The sequence below is a fragment of the Mus pahari genome, chromosome 23 (assembly GCF_900095145.1).
Source record: "Mus pahari chromosome 23, PAHARI_EIJ_v1.1, whole genome shotgun sequence".
Taxonomy (NCBI): domain Eukaryota; kingdom Metazoa; phylum Chordata; class Mammalia; order Rodentia; family Muridae; genus Mus; species Mus pahari.
Genome location: NC_034612.1, coordinates 40,904,958 through 40,929,373, shown reverse-complemented (window position 1 = coordinate 40,929,373; position 24,416 = coordinate 40,904,958). Strand labels below are relative to the sequence as shown.

The following is a 24,416-nucleotide window of genomic DNA, read 5'->3' as shown; positions in this document are numbered from 1 at the left end:
GTTTTTCTTCAAAGTCTAAATACACACACACACACACACACACACACACACACACACACACACACACACGTTTTCTATCTATAACAAAAGTTGGATTTTCTTCAACATATATATACACACATATATACACACACACACACACACATACATGTTTTGCATGAAGGTATGTAATGTGTACCATGTGGGTATTTGTGTGAATGGAGGCCAGGAGAGGGAGAGCCCCTGAAACTGAAGGTACAGATAGTTGTGAACCACCATGTGGGTGCTGGGAACCAAACATAGGTCTTCTAGAAGAGCAGCCAATACTCTTGAGGGTGGCTATCTTGCCAGGCCCAGGACTTGGTGTTTGCTTTTTGTTTCCTTGGCCCAGGGTCACATTACGCTACCACCTTAGCCTCCTCAATGCTGAGATTATGGACATGCACCACCATGACTGTTTAATGTAGTCAGGGGTGGGGATGTGTCACAGTCCATCTTTTAAGCTCTTATCGTATATATCCTTTCACTGGATTTCAACCTCAGTATTCCTACTACTTTTAAGAAATGATCCAGTTGGGCAGTGGTGGCGCACGCCTTTAATCCCAGCACTTGGGAGACAGAGGCAGGCAGATTTCTGAATTCAGCCTGGTCTGGGCTCCATGGAGAAACCCTGCCTTGAAAAACCGAAAAACTGAAAAAAGAAAAAAGAAAATAGAAAGAAGAAAAAAGAAAAAGAAATTATCCAAGTGTCCAGAGAAAACCAGTCCTTCTACTGACACTCAATACAGTTACCTTTTATCAGTATTAATGAGAATCAAATATAGACGTCATTAAAATAACCAATTTACAATAAAAAGGCCAATTTAAAACCTCGTACCAAAGCCAACTTATCATAGACATATTCATCAGTGAATAGACCATTCTTTAAATGTTATCCAATCCAGACATCCCATCCTCCCACCTTCCTACACACCATCCTAAGACACAACCCTTAACAACAGTTTTGTCCTGCTAACAGCTCAGATTTAAAAGCCCAATGCAAACTTGTTATAAAGCTAACTAACCTGTTGAATCACTTCAAAGCCAAGAGCTTTCAGTTAATAGTGATGGAAAGCTATCGCCTCACAGACAAGGAGCTAACAATTAACTACAGAGAGCCACACTGGGAGTGTATGGGGTGTTTCAACAGTTTCAATTAGGGGGCTTTCACAGCCTTTTAAGAAGATGGGTGCCCTAACAAGAAAATGCTAAATAAGGAAAAGCAATACAGTTTTACGAAAAAGAAGCACTAATGAAGGCAAACACTTGATACACTCATATCTATGGTTATAAAAATTAGCTAAATATAAGGAAAAAATTACTCAGTCAGAGCTGAGTTCATTGCTATGAACTTGACTTTTGTCTTCACTAGACCAAGACCTTCTGAGCACAAATTACCCTTTAAAATTCATGTGTGCTCTTACGCTCTTGCCTCTCTCTTGCCTTTCGCCCACTTGCTCCCCTTCTCTCCCCATTCCCTTCCCCCTGCTCTCAATGTGCTCATGGCCGGCCTCTGCTTCTCTACTCTCTCCCTCTCTCTGCTGTTTTCTGCCTCTACTTCCCTTTTAACGCCCCTCCCCATGCCCTGAATAAACTCTATTCTATACTTTAAAAGAAAATATTCATGTAGCCTCTCAGAAGTAGTTTGTTCCTCTGTGTACCTCACTGAATTATCAGTGCTTATCTGCACTTTCTATCCAAGACACTGTTAGCTTTCAGGGAATGCAATCATCAGTTATTGTGCGCTGTATTTCTAGAATATAGAACAATATATAACTCATAATAACACAAAGTTAATATTTCATGAACAGAATTTCAAGTTCTAAATACCCAGACAAGCATTAAGCGTGCTGTCGTGTTACCCAATCTCTGCGCCCCCACACCTGATGTCTTCACAGACAGACACTACTACTTCTACAGGGCCTCAACTCCAGAACAAGCCTCGCGTACAGAAACGGTGAGACCACAAGGCTGAGCACTCTACATAGCAGGGGTGTATCAACAGAACCTGGAGGGAAATAAAACAACACAGACTGCATCCAACTAAGAAAACCAGAGCATGTCTTGTGGGAAAGGCCGCATCTCAGCCCTCATGGCCAAACAGGGTTAAATGCAGATCTGTGCAGATGGGGCGTCAGGGTGGGGGACAGAAACCAGAGGCAACAGCACATAGTAAATCCCAGTGTTTACTCTCACTGAACTGGAAAGCAATGGCTCTCATCACCTCCTAAGATGCTGACCCTTGAATAGAGTCTACCAGTGTGCTGACTGTCAACCATAACATTATTTGCATTGCTACTTTGTAACTGTAATTTTGCCACTGTTATGAACTGTAATGTACATATCTGTGTTTTCCAAAGGTCTTACCCTGTAAAAGGATTGTCTGACCCCCCCCCCAAGGAGGGCGAGATTGAGAACTGCTGCTGTAAAGGTACTCAGATTAAACATGTTAAAGTGTGTGTTTAAATCCAAACAACAGAGGGGCTCAACTATCAGATTATAAAATAGGTTATTTTTCTTTCAAACACATATGAATTCTTAAATGTGTTTGACCAGGAGACTAACATGATCAGAACTGTGGTTAAGGAAATGTATCCAGTAACAGACAAGATCTCCCAACAGTCACAGTGTGAGTTCCAGAGGCGTGCAGCAGGAGGACAGTGACTGTACACCACAGGGTAGCTCTGAGACTCAGAAAAATATCCAAGGAGGCAAGCTTAAGTCATGACTTTAGATTTACTGATACGTGCTTATACATTTTCACTTTTTTTTTTAAAGGTTTTGTGTATGTGTTTTGCTCTCTTTTTTAAAAGACTTATTTACTTATTTAGGTATATGAGTACACACTGGAGCTGTACAGATGGTTGTGAGCCTTCATCTGATTGTTGGGAATTGAATTTAGGACCTCTGCTCGCTCTGGTTGGCCCGCTTGCTCCAGTCGACCCCGCTGGCTCAGTCCCTGCTCACTCTGGCCCAAAGATTTATTTATTATTATAAATAAGCACACTGTAGCTATCTTCAGATGTACTAGGAGAGGGTGGTTGTGAGCCACCATGTGGTTGCTGGGATTTGAACTCAGGACCTTCAGAAGAGCAGTCAGTGTTTTTACCTGTTGAGCGATCTCACCAGCCCCACATTTTCACTTTTTAAAAAAATTTATTTTAAAATGTTTATTTTGAATACTTCTACCTTGAAACTGTCTACCCTATGTCTTAAAAAAAAAAAAAAAAAAAAACAGGAACACAGATTTACAACATTTTGTGAAAAACTGTTCTTCTCATTCAGATTCCATATTTAGGAATTTGTAATTCCGAAATCAACATCTACAACAATGATACAGCCACTAGCAAATAGATGCATGGGCATGAAGCACAGGGGGAGCGTGTTGTGCTCAACCCTACAGAGAAGCCTGGCCTTCATCTCCTTGGTCTACTTTAAGTGTTGTCCTTATTGGTGACTGACACTTAAACGGCACCCAGATAGTGATAAGCACAAGACCACACCATAAGCCTCACAGAGAAACTGCATGTGCCAGCGTAAAGGCTCAGTGAGGAATGAGCACTGCTGCCATGGACTCTGAGGTCAGTGTTAATCAGAGCTGCACGTGTAAATACCGTGTTCTTAAGCACGCACACAGAAAACAAGGCTGCACACTGACCACTTGATGGCAAGTTTGTGACTTGAGTCTTAAGCAAGTGTCCCATATCTCCTTGTGGAGCAATGGTTCAGTCAGCCCAAGGCTCAGTAAGTGCTTTTAGGAATTTTACAGACTAGCACAACAATTTAGTCACATACATTGGATTAGTATGCCAATTTTAGAACTCTGAAGTGATTCTTAGGAAAGAAAACACATATTCAAGGCTTGATGCTGTTGTAGCAATTTTCTTTCTCAAGGTCCAAGAGCATGTGACAGTATCCCTGCAGGCCACTGTCCTTACATTGATGGCTAGTGCACACAGCTGGTACTGCTCCAGTGTAATGATCTCGTGGTAACAGGGCTCCTGTGCCAGCTTCACAATAGCACTCCCAGCAGCAAGTCTCAGGCGTGACATATCTGGTTTACTAAGACAGAAGTAGAAACAACATAAGCAAGACTTCAACCTGTCTGGAGAAAAAAAAATATATTCCTAACTTCATACAATGCTTAAAATAATCCTGCAAGCAGAAAGCCCTCTGGTGAACTCTTCATCTCCTCAGATGCGTACTGAAGTCCTAAGGCAGGAGCTTCTTACAAGGAGCGTTTTCTGGAAGAGGTCAGGCAGGCAGAGCCCTGAGGAGCCGATTAGTGGATTCACATAGAGGCTGAGTTGGAACGGAGTGAGTTTGTACTTTCTGCCATATGAGGACACAGCACAAAGACATCAGTCTACACATAGCACAGAGCTCTCACAAAACCCAACCAATGCCATTTTCTCTTAAATATGTTGGTGTTGGCTACCGCTTAAGCCATTTGACCAATTTTCTCAGCCTAAGTTAACATGCTAACTTAGGTGGGAATAGAAGACATCTATTTTATGTTGATTTGCCTATTAATTTTCAAGTACAAATTTTTGATTTTGTCTATCACAACTACTGTAGTAAACAAACAAGAAGAATAATGAAAGCAGGTGTAGTAGCTAAATTACTACCATAGGCACACACAGTAAAATAGCTGATAATAAAAGCAGCTGATAAACGGTAGATGTGCATTTGAATGTCTGTAGTCTTCCTTCAGTCTGCCAATTTTCTCAACTTCAAAAGTATAGTCAGGAATAATTCATTTAATTCATACAAAACCAAAGTAATTAGTAAACTGAGGCAAACATATTAATGCCAAAGATTTTTCTCTGAGAGGCTGAGATAACTGGTACAAATTTATCTCAAATACAGTATGAATTTTAAATCTAAGTATCCTTATTATATATAACTCCTAAACATGGACATGTCTAAATTATTGAGGGAAAAGAACAAATTAGACTAAAAATGATAAGCACACGAGTTGTGTCTATAGAATGCATAGGTTACTAAATTTTATTTTTATTATTTCACTTAAATATGTACTATTAAATTCTAGGCACAGGGGATATTATGAATTAAACATTCAAGAAGAACAGCCTGGGGGTAGGGTGGTGGCTCAGTGTTAACAGCATTTACTTAGCATGCGAAGTCCTAGTCTTGATGGCCAGCACTACCAAAGTGGAGAGGAAGCTGGGAGAGGAGGATGAAGATGAAAAGGTGGAGAGCCGCTGGCACTTGCCGACTGGGGTTCTCCTTAAAGTACTGAGAGGCCTTAAAGAGTAAAGTTATGTTCCAGCTTTAGATTGCTAAGAAGTGTCTCTAAACAGCATTTGAGAACAGATGTACACTTCAGGTAATGCTGATAAAAATAATCCTTACTATCATCCACAGGGTGTTATGTAGTGCTGTCAACACCTCAAATATACTAACAGTATACAGTTATACCACAATGGTACTCTAAGACACACAAGAGTGTGAGACACTGAGAAGCTGAAGTAACTTGATGAAGGTCACCTAACTAGAAAGCCAGGGTTTGAATCTGCCTGGAGGATGTAGTAGTACAGTCAGTTAATCTGTAACGGAATCAGTGCTTCAGTCTCTCACAGAAAAATGACATAATTTCTGCATGGATTATGAACAAGTTCCCTATCTACCTTCCTTCAGTTCTAGATTACTATGCTAACAGTGGCTATGCCACATGGTGCAGGAAAGTCTATGCATTATCAGTACAGAAGAAGTAATTGCTTTCTGATTTATTTTAGATCTGTAAGTGGTTGAATCCATAGATGTAGACTTATGGATGAACTGGAAGCACTAAATTATCTTTCGTCATATAAATAAAAACTGTGCATTTTAAATAACATGTATCAAGTACATTTTTATTTTTGTTTACTATATTCTAAAAATAGATTCAACAATTTGTTCTTTGCCTTGAGACACTAGCAAGACATTCAAACAGTAGTTACAGATCTCTGCACTAACCATTATACTCAAAGTGTGACAAAGAACTAGGATCTATCATTTAAAATACTTGCAGTGTCTAGATGGCAGAGCTGTCAGACACATAACTGTTATTTTGTCATAACCACCATATAAAACCATATTACATAAACACATATGACTACTAACAAACTAGTGCTAATTGTCTTTTTAAAAAGAAATTCTAACATATAACAGTTACACCAGGAGTTAATACTATACAACCCAAGTATCTGAAAACAATAATTACATACCTAATTTTCCCTTGTTCTGTCAAATCCCCATCACTATGCAGTATCGTTGTTAGTAATCTGAGGGTGGAAGTTCCTGACTTACTGTGATTGTTCTTCATTCCAAGTAGCCATCGAACCATCATTTTAATAGCCTGAATCTATTTAAAAGACAAGTTGATCAAAACACTGTTATGTTTAAGGAATTTCCACATCAACTTTAAAAACTAGCAAAATGTGGATGTATCTTAAGAAACGACAAAATACACTGTATCTTTTTATATACAGGAAGATAACACAGTGTTTTAAGTTACAGTTGTTTCAACCTCTGAGAATGAGAGGTAGGCAAACAAACCAAACCAAACCCAAACCCTCTTTACTGAAGATGAGTTACTTTGTTGCTTAACTTTACTGTTTCCCAAGCACACACCCCATCCTTTAGGACCTAGAATCAGAATCATGCTAACTTCCATAACCAGAAAAAGTTCCCAACTGCAAATGATAGTCAACCCTTTCTACCTAAGAATGGACATCATTTTTGTAGATTTTCTGATGATAAAGCATGTGAGTACTTCAGTACGCATTACAGGCTTTGACATAACTCTTTATGATTTTGTTTTTGTTTTTGTTTTTTTTTGTTTTTTGTTTTGAGACAGGGTTTCTCTGTATAGCCCTGGCTGTCCTGGAACTCACTTTGTAGACCAGGTTGGCCTCAAACTCAGAAATCCGCCTGCCTCTGCCTCCCGAGTGCTGGGATTAAAGGCGTGCACCACCACGCCTGGCTTCATCTCAGCTTTTTTTAAAGAAAGGCAATAATAACTGAGCTTTCTGGTCTACAAAGTGAGTTCCAGGACAGCCAGGGCTATACAGAGAAACCCTGTCTTGAAAAACCAAAACCAAAACCAAAAACAAAAAAACCTGAGCTTGAACAATGCCGGCACAGAGCAGTTTCAAAGATACCTTTCCTGAGTACCAGGTGAGTGCACACTCAGTCTAAATGGCCTGTCGTATCTATCATCTAGTGCTGCCTCTATGACATAAGACTGCTGCTTAAGACTACTGCTGAGACCCAAATGCAGCCAGTCTTGTTCAGTGTTGTAACTACTGTAGGAAGTAAAGGAAGGGCTGCTCTACAGCTGTACAGATACATCACAATCTGAGGCTGTAACAATATGCAAACATAATTCAAGATATGGCATATAATGAAATACATATAACGAGAAAGAAAGCAGGGTAGACAATGTGGGAGTGAGCCCAGAAGGTTATAAGAAATTCTAAGAAAAAAAGTCAATGTTCTATATATTTTTCCTAATCTTCAAATATTGACAAATACACTGAAATGAAGTTGATACATATCACATGACTATAACAAATCAATCCTCTGTATTTCAGTTACAAGCAATTCCTTACATAGAAACCCAAATTCGAGAACTATTTTAAAAATTTTAATAAAATATCAAGGAAAAGATCACTTTAAAGCCTGGATTAGCATTATTACTAGACAAGAGACCATCCAGGAGAAGAACAGCATTTACTTGACATTAAAAGGCTGACTTCTAAGAAGCAGAAATATAGAAGCAGCTTTCAAGTCATTCTCCCTAGTTTACACACTGCTGCTCACAAGGCCCCAGGGTGCACAGCACTGCCCTAACTCTCACAGTACACGAAAGACTGCACCACAACTTTAACAGCCACCCACATCTATTACTTGCTATAGTGAGTATACTAAGAAACACAGCTTTATGCACATTACTCACTTTGACCATTGTCTCAGGTGAGACTTCTTCATCTGGAACCCAAAGTTTAGTTGTCTTTTTTCCTGGAAGCTAGGCAAAAGGTGAAAACATTAATAAGCATGAATTCTCATGGCCAACTAATATTTACTAAATAAACAAAATTCTTAATAGCAACAGACACTATTTATGATTCATCTAACCCCATTTACTAAATGTCACTGAAAGGAACAGTCTCACCGGTACCTGGATGGAACATCTGGATACCCTTTGCAGGTGTGGGTTAGGGTTGACTTTTTTGTTTTTTGTTTTTTTGCTTTTTTGAGACAGGGTTTCTCTGTAAGGCCCTGGCTGTCCTGGAACTCACTTTGTAGACCAGGCTGGCTTCGAACTCAGAAATCCACCTGCCTCTGCCTCCCTAGGGCTGGGACTAAAGGCGTGGGTCACCACGCCCGGCTAGGATTGACTTTTTAATAATACATCATCTGTCTCGTAGACCGTTTTAAAAGGTTGATGATTCAATTATTTAGGCTACTAAGCAAAGATAAGGCACTAAGAAGTGAGTGTGCAGTAGTGTGTGTATCTGTGTGTCAGTCACATCCCTCCATGGCTGTGAGGCGCACTCATTTAGCTAGGCTGGCTGGCCAGCAAGCTCCAGGGTCTACCTATGTCCGTGCAGGCAGCTCTGGGGCTGCAAGCACACGGCAGCACACCTGATGATTGTATGTTACTGTATGTGTTTGTGTTAGACTCTGCTCCTCATGCTGTGCAGCGAGTGCTCACTAAGCTATCTCACCAGCCCCAAGAAATGCAGTTCTAAAGAAGGTATTTTAAAAAAAATCTTAGTCAGGCTTTGAGGCATAAGTCTATAATTCAGCTACTCAGAAGACTGAGACAGGAGGATTACAAGACTTGCCCAGGCGACAGTATTTGTCTCCTCCCAAAAAGTCTCCCACTTAATGAAAAGTCCGTGTTCTTATATAATTTAATTTCATGGAAACTGAAATAGCCTCAATTGGGTGTTATTTTCTACCTCCCAAAGGGTCTACTTCAGATCACATGTCCTTAAATGAAAGCAACCAAGTGGGAGTGTTACTAGGCATTTCACCTCTCTTTAATCTAAAGTGTAGAACAAACACTGTGATAACAAGTGTAGAAGTACAACGTACCCGGTCATTCATGAGTAGGTCCTTCACAATGAAAGTTGCTACCAAAGACTTCAGAGGAGCAGCGAACTGATCAGGTGCGAGAAGAGCAATATGACCAATAGTGACCAAAGGGGTTATAAGATGCTCCAGGTTGCTTGGATCTAGGCTTTTATGCAGAGGCTAGAAATGAGGCAAAGGAAATATATTAACTCTCTATACATACAAATAACACTGCTCATGAATTTCACCTTCTAATTCTAAACATCATGGAAGTATAGACTCTACAGTTTACCAACATTTGGAAGACATTAAATTTAAGCATTTTCAGTTTTGCCCAACTCACATTTTAGAAACATTTCAGCATAAATCTTATTATCTAGTATGTATCTTATGACTATGTGTATGAACATCAAAGACCTCATCAATATCCACTCTGCTCTCTTCCTAAGCACCACGACCCTGCCTTGCAGCTTCCTCTGCAGTTGAGGGAGGGAGGGTATGTGCGATCTGGTCACAGAAGAGGGAAAGAAAGGAGGTAGGCCACACTCATGGCCAGCACCATGCCTCTCCATAGTTCTCTCTACTTACTCAACTCAGGTCCAGTGGGCGGGGCTCCAGTAGGAACACAAAGAACCACCAATCAGAACAGTATGTGTCCCTAAGCCTTTTGAACACTGAAACACCAAAACTGAATTTTCAGTAGCAAAACTGATTTTTCTCATGTGTAGTTAACTAAATTTTGGGTGCCTTGAAAAATTATAGCATCAAGTACTAAATTCCATGACAAGACTATTTTTTCATATGATTTGAAACTAAACCATTAATAAGTATTTTGTTACAAATAAAGAATGTCATACTCAGAATACTAACTGAAGAGTGTTGTTGAAGTTTAAACATAGAGAAATCAAGAAAATGACTAAAATATGCCATCATTATCATTAAGGAAGGGAGACACAAAATGTATGTGTTTTATATCCGTACTTGTGTATAAAATAAGGCATCTCTGGAAAAGTACATTACTACCTGACAACATGCCTAGGATGGCAGGGCACCCAGCTAACACAGCAAAACTTCACTGTAATGAAAATACATGATGGCTTTGGAAACCAGCTCAGCAGGCAAGTGTTAATGCACAAGTGTAAGAACTGAGTATAAACCCTCAACACTACATAAATAAAAGAGCTGAACACATCCTGACCCCATGCTGGGGAAGCTGAGACAGAGGAGCCCTGGGGTTATCTGGCCAGCTAGGCTAGCTCAATGAATGGGCTCCAGATTCAGCAAGAGACCCTGTTTCAAGACTAATGTTGCAAAGCAGTGGAAGACTTCATGCAGTGTTGACCTCTTGTTTCTATAAGCAGGACACATGTAAACACACATACAAAGACATACACTAAGTGGAAACACACAGCAATGCATACAAAAAAGGGCAAATACGGGGTCTATAGTTCAACACTAAGCATCAACTATTACAAACTTGACAACAACATAAACTATGCTTTCCTGACAGACTAGAGCAATATAAACTTTCGCTGAAAGCAAGGCAAGCTGATCTCTTGCTATTCCTGGTCACTTCCCTCAGGATTTCCACTGTGCTCATACTAAGTGTCACTCTGCTGGTCACACTATGAACAAAAACAAGGTTGCATAAATATTTTTTGTTTTTTTTTCTTTTGTTTTGTTTTTTCTGTATAGCCCTGGATGTCCTGGAACTCACTTTGTAGACCAGGCTGGCCTTGAACTCAGAAATCTGCCTGCCTCTGCCTCCCGAGTGCTGGGATTAAAGGCGTGCGCCACCAAGCCCGGTACAAATATTTTTTCTTTTTTAAATTACTACTACTACTACTACTACTACTACTACTTGGCAATTTCCCACAATAAATTAATTTTTGAAAAAAGAAAAAATAAATGGCCAGATCTTGGAATAGTAGCGACTGCAAAAAAAAACCCTAACAACCAGTAGGAAGTTAGGAAGTAATTTCTCAGAAAGCCAGCAAGCCTTCCACATTATGGCAAGAGTAATACAGCAAAAAATCTTTATAAACCCAAGTTAAATCAATATTATTCTCAAAGTGACTACCATTAAAAAAATTAACCAATAAAAAAATCCTAATTAATAAAATCATCTTTAAAAATAAAAATAGAAATTCAAATAAAGCACTTGACACATAAAAGTGCTATTTGAAAAATGCAGAGTATAACTTACTAGATATTTTAATATGATAACCCTAACCCTGACACATGAACGTATGATAAAATAGCCATAAAAGTTTGTACCTCAGAGATAAAATGTCAGAATATTTATAGTAGAAGGTTTAGTGTGATCTCCAAACTGCTTTGACTTCCATTAGAAGGTGTAAATATTATAACCAATTTTTACAGATATTTCTGCTAGTTTATTTTAATTATAATGCAGAGACTATTCTCATAGTTGGCTACAATAAAACACTATTCAAGGTGAAAGTTATTTAACATGTAGAGAAAATAGTATGAAACATTAAAAATACACATTTTATATTAGCAGTTAGCTTAGCCATTAAATCTAAACTTATTTACATTACCAATTGGACTAAATTACACTCAAATTTCAAACTGTTAAACTTGCAAACTGACAGAGTAACACTATCACTAACTATGAGTATATACAATAAGCACTCAGTGAAAAATACCCAAAACCTAATACGTCCAGCAGTGTAAACAGCATCCTGCAGTTCAATCCTGAGCCTGAAGTAGTCTTAACCTATGAAAAGCCAGTTGTCCTCTTTTAACTACCACTGACGCTGATTTTACCAATTTACATCTTGACAGTACACAATATCCAAAAGACAATCTTCTGCAAAGTTAGTATTTATTTTTTAAGAAATCAAATTTTTTTCATTACCTCAAATATCTGTGCAAACTGGGTCTCTTTACTAGAAAATATGGCATGAATACAATGGATGGCGTATTTGGCCTGCCGAGGTGGTCCTTTTTTGGATTTGTGATGTAGTACAGGAAGCAAGGCTCTATAAATAAATAAATAAATGCAATAAATATTAAAGAATAATTTATGTTTAGGTCTCGAACTTGGTACTGGCTCAACCATGGTCAGAGAAACTTCTGCTTGTAGAGAAGAACTGTTACTACAGAAATTCATAATTTGTCAAACGAGTAAATGCTGCGTGCTTGGCCTTCAACAGGATCGCCATTGTGATCACCCTCTCCAAGGCTCGGTGAGCACTACAGACAGAGGAAGGGCAAAGAAACCTAAGTGAAGAAGGATGGAGGAGTCTGTCAAATACCGACTTCTCGACATGACATGTCTATGGTGCCCAGGAAGCCACAGCAGGTACAACCACCTACACAAGAGAACATTCCATCAAGGGGGAAAGGGGGCTCTCAGAAGGCCCAACCCATCCAAACAGAAGTAGTATAGGCAGTTAGTAAATGGTTGCCACGGAAGGGGCATCGTTGTCTTCAGTGGTGTAGTCCTTACTCAAGTAAACAACCCAGCCGATATTCATCAAGAAAGAGGGACCAACAAGCTAAAAACTAGACTCCAGTCTCAGTGCACAGACAGCCCTACTACACACAGGGAAATGACTACAGTCAGGACGGCTCAGGCAGACATCTCCTAGCTGTGCAGTCTAAGAAGCCATTCCAACACACTTGGGGGAATTCTCCCCTCTATGTTTCCTATTTTACTATACTGTTAATGATATGTTATCCCACATTTTAAAAGGCTTTTTACTTTCTATTCCTCCCCTTCTGACACTTATCCACGCTCGTTCCGTTTTCCACTGTTGGCAATATCCTCTCCCTTTTCATGTGTATTTCCTTCCCCTTTCTACTGTACTTTTAGTACTATTTGGCTTTAGCTTATTATTCCTTAATTTTTTTAAAAAATATCATTTATTTTATTTATATATGTAAGTACACTGTAGCTGTCTTCAGACACTTCCAGAAAGGGGCGTCAGATCTTGTTATGGGTGGTTGTGAGTCACCATGTGGTTGCTGGGATTTGAACTCAGGACCTTTGGAAGAGCAGTCGGGTGTTCTTACCCACTGAGCCATCTCTCCAGCCCTAGCTTATTATTCTTAATAATAAAAGTTTAGCTTTTTAACTTCGTTCCTTCCTTGCTCTTATCATGTGTGCTAGTTTTCATTACTGAAAAATCTTTCCTTTTGTTTATTACTATCTTCTGCCTTCCTCGACACTGTTACTATACTACTTCTGTTTACATCATGGATTGATCATGTCCTTTCCACCCAGTCTTTCTGGTTTTTCTCTCTCTCTTCAAAAAAACAAGCAACACAAACACACATAGACACACGCAAAAACCAAAATACACAAGCAAAAGATCAGTAAGTCAAAAATGCCCAAACAAAGCAAAATGAGAGTAAAAAAAGTTTACAAAATTACTAATGAATTAATTTTGTCTTAGCCAACTTCTCCTGGGCATGAGGCCTACAGTGAAGTTAACAGAACCAGTGAGACTCCACTGGAGAAACATTTTTTTCTTCACAACAGGTATCAATTACAGATAGCTCCTTGATTAGGGGTGGGACTCCATCAGGCTTGAACCTGTGCAGACAGGGTCCTTCCTATATAGCTTCGAATGTCCAGGAGCTTGCTAGAGTGGCCCAGACTAACTTCAAACTCAGAAACCAACTCTCTTCTGCCTCCCAAGTGCTAAGATGACAGCAGCTGTCACCATGTTGGCTTTTTTCTTTCAGTTACCTCTATTTCTGTTCTAATCTCTCCCTCCCTGGCTGATTCTTTAAACCCAACCATTTGCTAATCTATGTTTGCTTAAATGATTTTAACCCATTGCACATTTTATATCACTTGTACCATTTTCAATTTTATATTACTGATGGTATATCATTTCAAATCTTTCTGTCTTTTTTAGTTTGGTGTAGTTGCTGTAACAGCAGTTTGCTTTGAACTCTTTAGGGAGTGAGCTTTCAAGAAAAAACTGCTCACTAAGTGGATCTCCAGATTACAAGAGAGCCAAACAACAGACGCGTCAACCATAACTCAGAAACACACACACACACACACACACACACACACACACACACACAGCATAAAAAAAAAAAACAAGAGTCCTCAAAAAGATCATAATTCCTCCACTGAATTCAAGGATACTAAGATGAAAAGAATTTCTAAGTTTACTTGTAGAAGTTATCAATAATTTCAAAGAGGCTTGAATCTGGAGAATGCGGTTAATCAATCAGTGCAGGGCCTGGAACAGAGAGCCAGCAGCACAGATGAAAAGTGAAGAGAGAGTCGGAGGAGAAACTGGGCAGGAGGGAAGGGCTGAGAAATACAGGAAACAAAAAGCTCTGGAATCAAATAAAAAAAAGCACAACAGAAAAATTCACACTACACTAGACCAGACCACAGAGTTCAAAGAACTTCACGAGAGCCGGTTACAAGGACAGGAAACACTATATCCAAACACTGAAAGGAGAGTAAATAAATGATCCTGACAACTGAATAAAAAAAGAAATAAATTGGAAAAGAACATGACTGCTCCTAGGTATAGAGGAGGAGACAGTTTATTATAGGTATGCGGGAGAGCATAAACAGAGGCAGGACGTCTGGGAGAATGGAGAGGGAACATGACCAGACTGAGCTGGGGGCCATGTGAAGACAGGGGGAAGGGAAAGGGGAGGGGAAAGAGCAAAACAAGGTGCAGCAGCCAGGAGGCCAAAGGAACAAAGAGGGCCAGTAACCAAAAAGGTCAGCTTATACAGGAAAGAGCAGCCCAGCTCCCAGGGCTGGGGAGTTCATGGTAGAGGAAGGGCTATGGTAGCCAGGAAGACTGTAACAGGTAAGGGATGAGGGATGCAAGGAGAACCTAGGGGCCAGGTTCACTTTGATATGTAAGTGAGCACCTCAGCCATTTGTCCCACTGTGAAATCTAAAAACAACTTCCAAAAACGTAGAACTATATATCAAGATGCCAAACTTAAGAATCCAGCAGGAGGGCTGGTGAGATGGCTCAGTGGGTAAGAGCACCCGACTGCTCTTCCAAAGGTCCGGAGTTCAAATCCCAGCAACCACATGGTGGCTCATAACCATCTGTAACAAGATCTGACGCCCTCTTCTGGAGTGTCTGAAGATAGCTACAGGGTACTTACATATAATAAATAAATAAATAAATCTTTAAAAAAAAAAAAAAGAATCCAGCAGGAGAGGTCAACGAAATGTAAAGGCCTAGAGAATCTATTCAATAAAATTGTAGGAAACTTCCCAAACCTAACAAAACGAGCATGCCAGCACAAAGAGGTATTTATAATGGCAAATCGACATGAGCAGAGAAACTCTTGAGAACACATCATAGTCAAGACACAGAACGTGTAAAACAAGAGTGTTATTTACTGTTATAGGAGGCGAACACCAAGCCACAAGAGCAAACACACAGCAATCACCACACTGCCCCCAGGGAATCCCTAACAGTCAGGAAAGCACACATTTTACTGCTAACCAGATTCCTAGATCCAGCAAAGTTATCTTTCAGAAATGACCAGGACATGATGACATTCTAAAGCCAGCATGAAGTAAAGCAACCCTGCAACCACCCCAGCTGTAGTGCCGCAGTGTTCACAGAACTGAGTCCTTCTCTCCTGGAGAGAAAAGGAGGCTGGGGGCTCCCATGACACAGGGAACTTACAAGGATCAAGATGCTAATCAAGTTTCCCAGGCTCCATCAAGTCTGAAGATTTACACTCCTGAGAGCCCTCCACAGGGCTGTAAAGGCAGAGGACACTGTGGGGAAGTCTCCCCAGTGGGGCAGGAAGCCCTTATCAGCTGTCTCCCATGCTGGCTTTGGTGAAGCAACTGCCTTTGACTCACTGGAGCTCCTGCAAATAACCTCTCACCCACAGGGTTGTAGATAAACACAATGGCTTACCAGGTCAAACTGGGGTGGAATTCTCCCCCCAACCCCCATCAACGATGTCCTATCTCAGGTACACAAATGTTCACGGTCTAAGGAAAAATCACATTAACACTGCAAAACAAGGAAAAAGAAAAAGAAAACCCAGAGGAACACCATGCACAGGAAAGAAATCAAGAGAGCAGAGGACACCAGTTTCATGTGAGGAAAAGATGAAGAGAGTGAAGAGAGAAGACCTGGGGAGGAATCTATCACACTCAAAATGTAAGCCCTTAAAACCACCACTGCTAGCAGCGAAGAGATAAAGCAATACACAATAATCCAACAAACTAGGAAAATAACCAAAAGTTTTTAGGAATTAGCAAACCTCTCTCACTCACCAAAGGCAAATTTTGTTAACTCTCCAATGAAAAGACATAGACTAGCTGACCAGCTATCTCCTGGATGACATGCTTCAGTGACACAGACTCCAGAGTCAAAGTCATTTACCAAGCAAATGGAAGAAGCTACAATCAGGCTGGCACCACTACTTAGATAATTAATAAAGCAAATGTGAAGCCAAACTTAGTCACAGAGTGTTTGCAGAGACAAGCACAGGCCCTAAAGCTTGCCGGTGACAAAAGCATCCACTGAGAAAGGGTCAGCCTCTGCAGCAAATGGCACAGGACAAACTGAACCTCCTTCCTCAGCATTTGGAAATAAAGTCTCACTGTGAATAAATGTGCATCAAAGACCTTAAAGTAAGACTCTGGAAATCTAGAGGGAAGGAAGCTTCCGGATAGAGGCATGGGCCAGGACTTTCTGAAAATAACATCAATAGCTCAGGAAATAATCCCAAGAATCAATAAATGGGACTGCACAAAATTCAGAACCTAGTGCACAACAACAACAACAAAAATAGTAACAGTGATAGACAGTCTTAACAGCTGTGTGTCTGACAGGAAATTAGGATCTTGAAGTTATAAAGTATCCCAAACTGAAAACACCCAACAAACCAAAATCCACACCCCCCAAATCAATCAGTATTGGACAAATTAATGGAATAGACATTTACCAAAATAAGACAAACACTTCGAAAAGTGCTCAACTCCCTTAGCCATCAGAAAAATGCAAAGTAAATGCAAGAAACTAGTGCAGTCAAGGGCAGTTGAGAAACAGCTTACACACGACTGGTGGCCATGGGACCACAAGGGCTGCTACAGGAATCAGTAAACAAGAGCATCATCCCATTAAAAAATATATACCCTGAGCCCACTTGAAAGTTAACAAAGGTTCTTTCCAAACAGACAATATAAAATTCTGATAGGCGCTTGCTTGCTTTTTGATGTACTTGTTTTACTCAGTAGATAAAGCCACTTAATGTGCACATGAGATGATCTGAGTTCAATTCTCACAGAATCCACAAGGAAAAGACAGCAACTCGACTGAGAGCTGTCCTGTGACTTACACAGGTGAAGTTGCACAGATGTGCTCGAAAGAGCACACATACATGTTTACACACACTCACACACACACAACTAAATTAACACCTCTGACATTTCTCAGTGTGTCTTAGATCCATGTGAACTGTCCATCCTGTGCTATTGTACACCAGGAACTACTTTATCATAAAATGGCCTTTAAGTTTTTCAGCAACACTGAAGCATCAGAAAGATGTACCATGCTTGTCTTCTATCTTATAAACCTAAAACACCAACCAATGTTTTCTCACAAGAAAGGAAAGTCTACTCAATCATAAATAATTAACAAAAAATTCTCTAGAAACAGTACATCCAAAATATTTATCAGAAAAAGCCAAGCTCACGATCTGATGTGAGGGAAATCCTCTTCAATTTTGCTTCCTGTGTTTTTGAAAATTTGTAGGGCAGCTTCTGCCACCTTCTCATCATCCATCTTCAGACAAGCCAGAAGGGATTCAAACGTCTCAGCAGAGTGAAATGAGATAGGGTGTGTAAAAGACAGCACCTACAAAGGGTTACAAACATTGCCTGTAAATTCTTTTCATGTTTATAATGCACATGTAAAGAACATACTAGAAATAGTACTAGTCAAAAATCAATTTAGGGTTAACAATGTTCCTGTGTGGAAGGTTAAATATATTTCTAGTCAAAATAATTTGGACTTTGATGATTATTTTTTTAAGAGTAGGGCAAAAGGGTAGGAGAAAAGGGGAGACACAGGAAGTTTAACAAAATATTACTTTTTCCCCTTAAATAACCATTAGAAGAGACTGGGCTAACTTTTTCAAAAAATATAAATTAGGAAATGTATACTACTATCATAAAAGGTACAATAACCAAATCGACACGGTAAAAGACATAAAAGAAGTCATCCAGAGATCAACGAGGTCAGCATCTGAAAAGCCTGGACTCGGATCATAGCAGACTTTCGCGAGGCAACAGCCATGTAGCCAGCTTAGGAGAACGCATTCCTAACACACACACAGCCCTGTATTTGATTCCCACATTGCACAGAACTAATTATGACGGTGCATGCTTATAATCCCATTGTCAAGGAATAGACACACGAGGATCAGGAAGTCAAAGTTATCCTCAACTACCTACAATGTGAGGCCACTTTAGGCCACATAAGACCATCTCAAAAACAAAAACAAAGATAACAAAAAAGCTGCAATAGAGCTGGGTCTAGTGGGGCACACCTCTGATCCCAGCACTCAGGAGATCTCTCTAAGTCTGAGGCCAGCCTGGTCTACACATTAAGACTCAAAAAACAAACAAAAAACAGGTAGTAGAAAATTAATAATCCCAAGAAAAACACATACCTAGTAGGAGAAAATCACATCAAACATTTCTTGATATATTCTTTCACAATAATAGGTCATACTTTAACAAACAAACAACAACAACAACAACAAAAAAACCTCTTTGGTCGAGTGAGTGTGTGTGCGAAATATATGAGTCTGCGCATCTGTCTGTGAGCATGTGGTGGTACCTTCCTCTGTAACTCTTCACCTTCTGTCTTTCTAAATGGGGTCTCCCATTAAATCTGAAACTCTGAGGCTGGCAAACAAGGCCCCCGGAGTGGCCTGCCTCTGTCTCTTTTACCCTGGAGATCCAAACTCTGGTCCTCATGCTTATGAAGCAAGCACGTCACCCACTGAACCATCGCCTAAGCCCCATGACAGGATTCAAAGTGTAGGATAGTGGAATCTGAATACAAAATGTAAACATACCAAACAGCATAAAAATACTACATATATAGTCTTATTTCAAAGATTTGTAAATAATCCAAATAAATAACACTATTAATGAAGATGCAAATAAGAAAGCTAAACATTCAATAAAATAAATACAGATTTCAAGGAAATATATGATTGATGTGATGGCAAAGATAAAAATCACTCTGGAAACTACTAAAGCATTCTGAATACTCAATACAATCTGAGTAAGCAGAGCTGATAGTCTCATATGGTTCGACTATAAGATGTAGGTGCCTGGGGCATGCCTCTGAAGGACACAACTCTTGTACTCTGTCTCTGAGTCCTGGCTGCCGTAAGACAGTCAGCTATAGTCTACTGCGTACGCCCTCTATGATATTTCTGCCCCATCACGGGTAGACGATAAAGACAAGTGACCATGGGGTATAATCTCTATATTTTTGAGCCAAGTAAGTCCTTGTTTTTTCTCAGATATTTTATCATGGTGATGTGACAGGTTGCCTAAAACAGAAAATGGGTACTGAAAACTGGCACCATGACAACATCTGATCGGGTAGCTTAGAAGCCTTTGAAGCTGGTTTATAGAGGAACTGGGAAAGACAGCTAGAAAAAGGCTCAGGTGCCTTCTCTGGCTGGAGTTTACTATGTGATTCCAGTGGGAGCTTGGGGGGGGGGGGATAAAACCAAGAAGGCTGGCAGTAACAGAAAGGACTATAGGTTTGACTGGGGTTCTCCTGGGAACTGCCCTAGAGAAAGGCAACTGTGTAAAGTCTAGCAACTTGTCTCTGTTTTGTTGGGGCCCTGAGAATGTGCATGAGGCTATATTTAAAAATGATGGTAGAGAATTGGTATGGAAAATGTCAAAATACTTTGGTATTTGGAATATAGCATGAAGATTACTGGCTGCTTTTAGTCAGTATTATATGAAGAATAAGGAACAAAAAGACCAAACAAAGAATGTAAAATCAGCAGTTTACCTATAAAGAAAGTTGGGTTGAAGAATCAGTGGTTACTGAAGAGATCAGCAAGAAGAAGCCAAATACTCTGCTTCAAGACAGTAGGAAAGATGCCTTGAGGGCACAGACTCAAGAATATGAGCGTGTAAAACCCCTTGAAAGGCCTTAGCAAGAGGGTTCTAGCACATCCTACTCAGATAAGAAATCACTTCCCAGCATGACTGCTGCAGCCACAGTCAAATGTGTCCAGTGCCTGCTTGATTTGGTGACAAACTTTGGTATCTTCCATCTAATGCTAGCTTTCCAGATGTGCAAACTTCAACTGTTATGAGTCGTAGAAATTTCCATTCAGACTTCAAATCAGGATCAGATTCCCTGTTGACAGCCCTGACAGAGTGATACACAGTTCTAGGAGTGAACTCGGGGTTCTAGTGTACTGAAGAACATAGAAAGATGGAGATGCCAGTCCACAAAATGTCTACTAAGAAAAATTGTAGGCAGTGCACAGAACCAGCCCATAAGAATGGTTGTAAGTCCTATGGAAGAAAGGGTATGGGGCAGAGTTCCAGGAGCCAATGCTTCCCTGGCTGGAGGCTGGCCGTGCTTCAGTCCCACCCCTCTTTTCTATACACCCCTGCCTCCATTTTGGAACAGACGGGTATACCTTGTACACATCAAAAGCATGTAATATGTCTTTGACTTTCCACAAGTACTCTCAGGAAAGATGTTCTTTGATCCTCAAAGATTTTTAAGTTTAATTGTTTGAAAACAATAGAAATGAAATGTTAAACATGTTCTACAATATGAGATGAGCACGAGCTTTAGATGCCAAGGTGAAATACCGTTCCCCAGAGGCTCCTCTCTGGACACAAGATGATTGGCATCTGAAGACTAACTAGATTATGAAGATTCTGACCTCCCCAAAGGACTTAGGGATTCACAGCCAAGTGTTGCCTTGGAAGGGCGTGTGTTTGTGGAAAGAGTATATATGGGGAAGAAACCCTGGGCCCTTCTTTCCTCTGTGCTTCTCAACTGCTACAAAAGTAACCGTCTCTAGTCTATAACACTCCCTGCCATGACAGTCTTGCCTCAGCTCAGGCCCAGAGACAAATGGAACCAAGTGACTCTGGACAAAGGTCTGAGAATCATGAGCCAGGATAAGTCCTTCTCTTAATTTACTTTTTCAGGTACCTTGTCAAATTGACAAAACCTGACCAAATCACATTCTACTAATTTGTTAGTAGTATTAACTGTGATACCACGGTTTATAACCTAAATATAATAATCTTTATTCATCAAATATTTCCTAATAAAAAGCAAAGAAAATTAAAAGTTCACTCAAATCACAATTTTAAAGAAAAGGCTAAGTTATCAGATGGTATACAAACAATAAAAAAATTAACAGAATCAGAAATTACTCATGGCCCGGTGTGGTGGCTCATGCCTTTAATCCCAGCACTCAACAGGCAGAGGCAGACAGATTTCTGAGTTCGAGGCCAGCCTGGTTTACAAAGTGAGTTCCAGGACAGCCAGGGCTATACAGAGAAACCCTGTCTTGAAAAACCAAAAAAAGGGGCTGGTGAGATGGCTCAGTGGGTAAGAGCACCCGACTGCTCTTCCGAAGGTCCAGAGTTCAAATCCCAGCAACCACATGGTGGCTCACAACCATCCGTAACAAGATCTGACGCCCTCTTCTGGAGTGTCTGAAGTCAGCTACAGTGTACTTAAATATAATAAATAAATAAATCTTTAAAAAAAAAAATTACTAATGTATAGAAGGTTGATCACAATACTGTAGAGATTACAATACCGTTTGTACTTAGCAGATTAGCACATTACATTTGTAAACATTAAAGAGATTGGTACTTTCCCATACTGAGGATGGCACATAGGAAAAATTTCTCTGTAAAATGATATGAAAAGAGTTTTTATATACAATTTCTTTATAAAGAACATACAATTTATATATAAAAAATTGTGTCTACAAAATTTTTAATTATATGTGTATATCTCAAAGAAATTCAAAGGTCCTTATTCTCTTGGATCCAGTAATGATACTCTGGCTTGAAAAAGACATTACACACAAATTTTATTTTAGTACTGTTTATATGAATAAAACTTGAAAACTCTAAATAGCCAACAGTAAGACAGAAGCAATGCTATGATATGCCGAAGTACAGCAGTCACGACTTCACATTTACTACTTTTGCTAGGAGCGAGCATGCACTGAGAGATTCTGTGTGAGATGCGTGCCTCTCTATGAGACGCTGTCAGTGTAGCTATCACACTGGAACAAGTGTTTAGAGGCAACTAATGTCCCAATTGCTCAGCCCATATCAACAACAGCTCAAAACCAACACTCATTTAAAAAATTGGTCACTAAGAAATACTTATCTTTAACAACAAAAACAAAACCAAACAATCAGCATGGTTGTAAACTAAATAAAACTAATTAAAATGAAATTTAAGAAATGTTTATGAATGAAAGGCTGCTAAATACTGTTAGTACTGTTGTGTTGTCAACAGTGTGGTGACATGCAGTCATCAAAAGGCTCACTCTGAACAGCACTCTCTATCGTCACTAATGAGCCCTCAGTGTAGCCCTCTAAACTATTAAGTGTGATAACAGAACTTAAAACTGAAACATGAAGAAATTTCCATTTGATGACTTTATTTAAACTAAGACACCTTCTCATTAGGTCATACAACTTTGAGAAGCAAGTCTTAGGGGTAAGTGGTGTAAGCCCCCATGTCAGAATGTGGAAGACAAGTCTAGCAGGTCTGTACCCACTATCATGCTTCAGACAGTCAGGGCTACAGTGAGGCCGTTAAAACAAACACAAAACCTGCTTGTCTACTCAGACAAGTGCTTACCTTCAGCAGCTCAAGGCCTGCCCTGATAGCTTGGTCAGTTGGAACACCCTCATCCTCATCATCTGCTGTTCCATCTATTGATTTATTCACTTGCTTGATAAGAGCACTAGAGGATAAGAAAACAGAAGTGGTATTTCTTCCAACTATAATATGTTAGCAGTATCTGAGAAAAGCACCTAAATACTAAACAGTTACACAGTACACAATATTTCTGAATGGTTGTTTCCCAGGCATTATTATAAGACAAATTACAGCAAAGTGTCTTTTCTAAGTATGCTCTCTTCCTTTGCCCATTCAATTGAAACCAAGGTGCCCTTTGAATGCCTTCTGTACCTTTACTAGTGCCTTTTCTGTAGAAGGTCTAGTGTTCTAAAACTATTTACGATATAAGATATAACACTCTGTGTCAGACAAAGATCTAAGAGTCAGAAACCACAGACCCCGCTCACTCAGTCCCTGCTTGCTTCAACCCAAAGATTTATTTATTATTATACATAAGTATACTGTAGCTGTCTTTAGACGGCGTCAGATCTCATTACAGGTGGTTATGAGCCACCATGTGGTTGCTGGGATTTGAACTCAGGACCTTTGGAAAAAGCAGTCAGTGCTCTTACCCGCTGAGCCACCTCACAAGCGCCAAGCCTTATCATTCTTGTAATCAATTAACAAAAAACCAAAAATGTTCCTCTGAGGTATCCAAAGAAAAATAAAAGAATTTCCCCAAAGAAATACAATTAGCCAAAAAATGGTGAATTTTTTTCTTCTTATTTAAATATTTATCAGTTATAATTTAAAAAAGAAAAACCTTAAAGGTATCACCATTCACCCGTCTATAAAATGCAGAGACCTAAAGGCACTCACTGCCCAGCCAACCAGACTACCTGAGGGTAGCACAGCACCTCTCTGAAGGCTCTGCAGCCACTTCCTGAGTCTAATTCAACACCTGCCATTGGACCGAGCCTATAAGGCAGTTCTCATTCCATAAAATTACCAAGAGAAATATTAAAATTCTTCCAGATTTATTATAAGCAGAAACTGCTAATTCTTGTTGCTCTTTATGTTCTCATAAACCTTCTGGATAACTAAGTCCCTGGAGCCAAGGGGTTGTCCGGCCCTCAGTATACCTCCCTTGTGAAAATGTTAACCAGTTTTAAGTTTTAGAAACCTGAAACAACCTGAGCTTTTACATTTTTCTAGTTTCCATAATATAAAAAGTTTTCCATATCTGTCCATATTATTTTTCATTTTCTATTCAATTTCAGAATAGCGGTCAATTCTCATAATTTCAATTCAAACTCAATGTTACTTGATTAAAAAAAAACAAAGGGGCTGGAGAGATGGCTCAGTGTTAATAGCAGTCCACATCTAATCCCAGCACACAGCACTCAGCGTTAATAGCAGTCCACATCTAATCCC

The 24,416-nt window shown here is 39.7% G+C and overlaps 1 protein-coding gene across 4 annotated transcripts in view; it reads right to left on the bottom strand.

The window, feature by feature from the left end:
- Pds5b (PDS5 cohesin associated factor B) overlaps positions 1–24,416 on the bottom strand; it is a 128,195-nt gene that overhangs the window by 21,734 nt on the left and 82,045 nt on the right. For all 4 annotated transcript variants that reach the window (XM_029533530.1, XM_029533527.1, XM_029533528.1 and 1 more), the window contains 7 exons: positions 23,001–23,106; positions 17,797–17,957; positions 11,987–12,110; positions 9,127–9,285; positions 7,982–8,050; positions 6,249–6,385; positions 3,957–4,080 (listed from right to left, as the gene is read on the bottom strand). In XM_029533530.1, the coding sequence (XP_029389390.1) occupies positions 3,957–4,080; positions 6,249–6,385; positions 7,982–8,050; positions 9,127–9,285; positions 11,987–12,110; positions 17,797–17,957; positions 23,001–23,106 (880 nt within the window). The remainder of the gene's footprint in view (positions 1–3,956; positions 4,081–6,248; positions 6,386–7,981; positions 8,051–9,126; positions 9,286–11,986; positions 12,111–17,796; positions 17,958–23,000; positions 23,107–24,416) is intronic.